Here is a 6,938-nt window from a genome sequence, read left to right on the forward strand (position 1 = left end):
GGAGGCAGACAAGATCGCGTGATGGTCGAGATCGGGGAGGCAGACAAGATCGCGTGATGGTCGAGATCGGGGAGGCAGACAAGATCGCGTGATGGTTGAGATCGGGGAGGCAGACAAGATCGCGGGATGGCCGAGATCGGGGAGGCGGTCAAGATCGCGCGATGGCCGAGATCGGGGAGGCAGACAAGATCGTGCGATGGTCGAGATCGGGGAGGCAGACAAGATCGCTTGATGGTCGAGATCGGGGAGGCAGACAAGATTGCGCGATGGCCAAGATCGGGGAGGCGGTCAAGATCGCGCGATGGCCGAGATCGGGGAGGCCGACAAGATCGCGTGATGGTCGAGATCGGGGAGGCAGACAAGATCACGTGATGGTCGAGATCGAGGAGGCAGACAAGATCGCGTGATGGTCGAGATCGGGGAGGCAGACAAGATAGCGGGATGGCCGAGATCGGGGAGGCGGTCAAGATCGCGCGATGGCCGAGATCGGGGAGGCAGACAAGATCGTGCGATGGCCGAGATCGGGGAGGCAGACAAGATCGCGTGATGGTCAAGATCGGGGAGGCAGACAAGATCGTGCGATGGCCGAGATCGGGGAGGCAGACAAGATCGCGTGATGGTCGAGATCGGGGAGGCAGACAAGATCGTGCGATGGTCGAGATCGGGGAGGCAGACAAGATCGCGTGATGGTCGAGATCTGGGAGGCAGACAAGATCGCGTGATGGTCGAGATCGGGGAGGCAGACAAGATCGCGTGATGGTCGAGATCGGGGAGGCAGACAAGATCGTGCGATGGCCGAGATCGGGGAGGCAGACAAGATCGCGTGATGGTCGAGATCAGGGAGGCAGACAAGATCGCGTGATGGTTGAGATCGGGGAGGCAGACAAGATAGCGAGATGGTCGAGATCGGGGAGGCAGATCGCGCGGAAGTCGGGTAAGGAGAGAGAGAGAGTGAGATTTTCAGCCAGCAGCCAGAGAGGAGTGGGGGTTAAAAATGTTTGCAAACACAAAATAGCGGATCCGGGCACTGAAAAAACGTTGCAGGGTCCGTCCGGACATGTCAGCGGATGCCAAAATCTTGGCGGATCCGCTGACATGCAGATGCAACGGATCACCATCAGTCAAAATCCGCCGATAATGCAAGTCAATGGGGAAAAAAACGGATCCACAAAGAAAAATGGCGGATCCGTTTTTTTTGCAAAACGGCGGATTTTGACTGATGGTGACAAACGGAAGAGTGAAACAGGCCTTACACATTTAGTAATACCGGATCCGTCTGAGAATGGACGCTGCGGTTTCCATTTTGCATCCGCCCTTGCTCCGTCTGTAATGATCTGATTTTCCTGGGGGTCTCTGTGCCCCTCTAGTGTCCTGGGCGCGGGCAGCACTACAAATCTCAGCCACCCGTTAGGATCCGTTTTCTATAGACCTCAATATTTATGACCTCCGGATCCATTCGCTTCCTGATTTCTTTTTATTTTTGCCTCAAAAACAAAAACCCGATCACTGACGGAAAACGCAACATCATGAAACTGTACGACTGTGACCCCCAAAAAACTCCCAATAAAGGTGAAATCGGACAGGTCGCTGCCACATCCTGGACGTGACCCTCCATTGCGTCTTCTCTTTTGTCTAAGGCTGTGTGCACACGATGCAGATCCGCAGCGGATTTTACCGCGCAGAAACGTTGCATATCCGCATTGTGATGTACAGTAGCCTTAAAATCAATGGAAAAAAAAAACGCTGTGCAGACGCTGCAGATTTTTCCTGCAGTACAAAATCCGCAGCATGTCACTTCTTTTGTGCGGTTTTCCATCTCCCCTGTCACCAAATCCGCAGGGGGAAAGCCGCACAAAAAACGCAATAAAACCGCAGGAAAAATGGTAGAAATCCGCAGGAAAAATGCAGGTCATTTGACCTGCGGATTTCTTCCATTCTGTGCGGAAAAATCCGCAGGGCTAAAAAGTACGTGTGCACTCAGCCTTACGCTGGTTTTTAGCCAAGAGCCCAAGACCATCAACTCAGAGCTGATCCTGGTGAAGCCGCCAAAAGGGAGAGCGAAGCAAATTCTCTTGTTGTCAGTGCCCCCTAGAGGCCACGAGCAGTACTGCATACCTGGGGAAGGACTGTGTGATCCTGGTACAGACCAGCGGGCTCCTTCTGTGGCCCCCAATTGTTAGGAAACTACAACTCCCAGCATGCAGGATTCATGGAATGCTGGGAGTTGTAGTGTAACAGCAGCTGCAGAGCCACATTCTGGGGACATCACTGTCCTTCAGCTTTTAGATTGATCACTCGGACATGATATCCATTCCCTGCAGATAAGGGCAGGGATCACAGCAGGACACGGTCCATTCCGGGCCCCAAAATAATCACACCAAATCACAACATTTTCTCCAGTTCAGGGTATTTATCACATGTGTAAATGTAGCAGAGCGGGAATAAACTAAAGAGCTAAAATACCTAAAAAATGACTCCTCTCAAAACCACTGATCAAATAGACTCTGCTACATCTGTTACTCATTGGCACTGCCCCAACACAGCTCTGCTACACCTGACACAGCTCTGCTACATCTGACACACTCAGCCCTGCTGTACCTGACACTGAGCTACTCCTGACACTCAGCTCTGCTACACCTGACACTCAGCTCCACTACACCTGACACACTCAGCTACACCTGACACTCAGCTCTGCTACACCTGACACTCAGCTCTGCTACACCTGACACACTCAGCTACACCTGACACACACAGCTACACCTGACACTCAGCTCCGCTACACCTGACACACTCAGCTACACCTGACACAGCTCTGCTACACCTGACACTCAGCTCTGCTACACCTGACACAGCTCTGCTACACCTGACACAGCTCTGCTACACCTGACACTGAGCTACACCTGACACTCAGCTCTGCTATACCTGACACACTCAGCCCTGCTATACCTGACACACTTAGCTACACCTGGCACACTCTACGACACCTGACACATTCAGCTACACCTGACACATCTCTGCTACACCTGACACTCAGCTCTGCTACACCTGACACTCAGCTCCGCTACACCTGACACAGCTCTGCTACACCTGACACTCATCTCTGCTACACCTGACACTGAGCTACACCTGACACTCAGCTCTGCTACACCTGACACACTCAGCCCTGCTATACCTGACACACTCAGCCCTGCTATACCTGATACACTTAGCTACACCTGGCACACTCTACTACACCTGACACACTGAGCTACACCTGACACTAAGCTCTGCTACACCTGACACACTCAGCCCTGCTATACCTGACACACTTAGCTCTGCTATACCTGACACTCAGCTCTGCTACACCTGACACTCAGCACAGCTGCATCTGACTTTTTCAGTGTTATTTGAAATTCAGAAGGTTTCTGATCAGTGACCACAATCCTCATCATACAGAGAACACATTGCAGAGAAACGAAAAGCAAAAGAAGCTTCAAGAGCTCAATATCTGGACAAGTTATAAAGAAGGCAACGGTGGTAGCGGTGAAACATGGAGCTACATGGGGCTACATGATGCTAGATGATGCTACATGGGGCTGCATGTGGCTACATGGGGCTGCATGGTACTACATGGGGCTGCTTGGTGCTACATGGGGCTGCATGGTGCTACATGGGGCTGCATGGTACTACATGATGCTACATGGGGCTGCTTGGTGCTACATGGTACCACATGGGACTGCTTGGAACTACATGGGGATGCTTGGTACTATTTGGGGCTGCTTGGTGCTACATCGAGCTGCATGGTACTACATGATGCTACTGTACATGGGGCTGCTTCATACTACATGATGCTACATGGGGCTGCATGGTACTACATGGTGCTACATGGGGCTGCATGGTACTACACGGTGCTATATGGGGCTGCATGGTGCCATATGGTTCTACATTTTGCTACATGGTCCTGCATGGGGCTATATGGTGCAGCATGGTTCTACATGGGGCTGCATGATTCTACATAGTGATGCATGGTGCTACATGGTTCTACATGGTGCAGCATGGTTCTACATGGGGCTGCATGATTCTACATAGTGATGCATGGTGCTACATGGTTCTACATGGTGCTGCATGGTACTACATGGGGCTGCATGATTCTACATAGTGATGCATGGTGCTACATGGGGCTGCATGATTCTACATAGTGATGCATGGTGCTACATGGTTCTACATGGTGCTGCATGGTACTACATGGGGCTGCATGATTCTACATAGTGATGCATGGTGCTACATGGTTCTACATGGTGCTGCACGGTACTACATGGGACTGCACGGTGCTACATGGTGCAGCATGGTTCTACATGGGGCTGCATGATTCTACATGGGACTGCATGGTGCTACATGGTTCTACATAGTGCTGCATGGTACTACATGGGGCTGCATGGTTCTACATGGTGCCTCATGGTGCGACATGGGGCTGCATAGTGCTACATGGGGCTGCATGGTTCTTCATGGTGTTGCATGGTACTTGACTAAGTAATACACACCACTGTAGCAAGTGTCTGTGACCCTCTCCCCAAGACAGTATTATTAACTGTTTGCTACTTATAGAAAGTGAGTATGGTAAGCTCATAAGAGAACATGAAAAAGGCGTTAAAGGAGAAGAGGAATGTGAAAGACAAAAAAAGAGAAGAATAAGAATGAGGAGGATCAGGAGAAGAAATGGAAAAGGAAGGAGAAGAAGAAATTGAGAAGAATGGGAAAATGGAGAACAATTAAAAAAGATGAAGATGTGTATATGGAAGAAGAAGAAGAAGAAGAAAAGGAAGAACAAAAAGAACGAGTACAGGAATGGTAGGGAGGCTAAAAGAAGAAAGAAGGGACGTAGAAGGAGAAGAAGAAAAAAGTAAAATGGGATGAAAGGGGAAGAATAAGAAAGAAGGGAAGAAGTAACAGAAGAAAAACAGAGGGGAAGAAGCAAAAGAAGAAGAAAGAGGGAAACAAAAAGAAAGAGGAAATGGAGAAGATTAAGAAAAAAAAAGGAAGAAGCAGCAGCATGGAAATGGCAAGAAAATAAACTAGGAGGAGAAGAATGAGAAAAGGAAAATACTATAGAGAAAAAGGAAGAATCAGAGAAGAAAAATGAGGAGACGAATGGGACGAAAAAGAGTAGAGAAAGAAGAACAAGAAACAGGTAAAAAGAGAAAGAAGAAGAGGCGAGGAAGGAATAAAAGGAAAATAACAAATGAGCACAGGGAGGAAAATCTTAGATTTTGCAATTACAGCAATTTTGGGTACATCCAAAAAATAACTGAACGGTAAGTCTGGAAACCTTAGGTTCCTACTTCTGACATTTCTTGGACCCTGCGACATTTATAAAGTAGCAGTGATATTGAGTCTAGTGCATTGCTTATATGACAGCACAAGCATGAAGCAGAGGTCAACCCCATCCCTGGCTCCCCATCCCTGGCTCTCCATGTCTGCTGCTGTGTGCACCATGCCATAGTTGAGATAAATCTTCTGCTGAGACATATGAAGGTGTCGCTTACCCTTGCGCAGGATCTGGAACATTAATCTTGGCTGGGATGCTCCAAGGGCTGCAGATAAGGTTTCCTCTCTGCCAGGGATGGATGCAGATCTTTGGGGCATGAGTCTAATCCTCAGCCTGCCCTCCTTAGACTCCAGCCACCAGCTGAACAGCTCGGTCAGGTTAAACTCCAGCCTCCTCTTGAGAACAGAACTTGGAAGATCTTCTCTTTGCCCCTCATTGCTCAGGTTCTTACCATCCTCCAAGGTCCTTGGTTCCCAGCCGACCCCACATCCATCCCTCACAAGATCTCCCCCTATTTCCACCATAAGCTGCTTGGATCTGCGCAGACTTTTCAGGGTCCCAGCTTTCAGCACCTTGGACAGCGGTGCCGGCTGAGGTCTGGCAGACAGCTGCTCCTTCTTCAGATGTCCATGCTGTTGATGTCCAGCAGGACGATCAGCCAAGGATTCCACCAAGGGACCACAGTCTAGGACCAGGCTGGAGGTCGCCTGGAAGTTGATGCTTACTGACCCTGCAGGAAACAGACCCAGTAGATCCCTCAAGGAGTTTCTAAAAGCTGCAGGGATGACAAAGTCAACAGCCAGGTTTTTCCTCTTAATCCTGGTGAATCCGGGCTCCCTTGGACCTTGATGTGCCCGACTAGAAGCTCTTGGGCTTGAGCTTTTCTCCTGAGATGAGCAGCACCCTAAAGCACACAACACAAGAGCCAAGATGGACAGGTGACACTCCTTGGGTCTCATACTGATCTGTAAATAATGGAGTCTTCACAATGAGCTGCTACCAAGTTGTCCACCTTCTGGTATCTTCTCCCTTCTTTGGGTGATGACTGGAGATTACATGAGTCTTCACATGGATCCTGGATGTGGTGTTCCTGGATGGTTACATCTTAAAATACAGCTGTCTACTCATGTTCCTGAGCCCGAGAGCATCTGAAGGTATCTAGAAGACCTCCTGGTCCTCGTCTGCAGGGCAGGGATGCTCTCAGCAGACTGACATGCCGTCTGTCTTGTAGTAGTAGTACACTAGCACTGCTCTTTTCTGAAAGTGCTGAGCAGATTCAGGATTCCTGGGTCTTCCCCAATGTAATATTATTCCTTGCTGCAGCCTGGTGACAGCCTCTCACTGCCACCATCTGGAATAGCTGCAGAACTCATCCAGCAGTGTCTGCCTTCTTCTTAGAGATGCTGCTCCCTCCAACCACCAGCATGTAGGCATCAGATAGTACAGGTGATGTCAAACTGGGCAGCTCCAAGTGCAAGCCCAATCAGGAGTGACCTGCAGATATGCAGGAGATCATGCTCAGGCTGTAATGGATCTGTCTTGCATCCAGTCATGATATGAGCATGGACAGGACTTGTCTGCTTGGATGTCACAGAGACCTCACTGGAGAAAACTCCATCTTGTTACACATATC

General features: G+C 49.7%; 1 protein-coding gene across 1 annotated transcript in view; it reads right to left on the reverse strand.

The window, feature by feature from the left end:
- The window catches only part of ALK (ALK receptor tyrosine kinase), a 969,161-nt gene extending 962,439 nt beyond the window's left edge, over positions 1–6,722 (reverse strand). Inside the window, exon 1 of the mRNA XM_073556354.1 lies at positions 5,523–6,722. Within this exon, the coding sequence (XP_073412455.1) occupies positions 5,523–6,264 (742 nt within the window). The 5' untranslated portion in view covers positions 6,265–6,722. The remainder of the gene's footprint in view (positions 1–5,522) is intronic.
- Positions 6,723–6,938: the final 216 nt, after the last annotated feature.

This window comes from Dendrobates tinctorius, unplaced genomic scaffold (genome assembly GCF_039654945.1).
Source record: "Dendrobates tinctorius isolate UK_male_01 unplaced genomic scaffold, ASM3965494v1 ptg000232l, whole genome shotgun sequence".
NCBI lineage: Eukaryota > Metazoa > Chordata > Amphibia > Anura > Dendrobatidae > Dendrobates > Dendrobates tinctorius.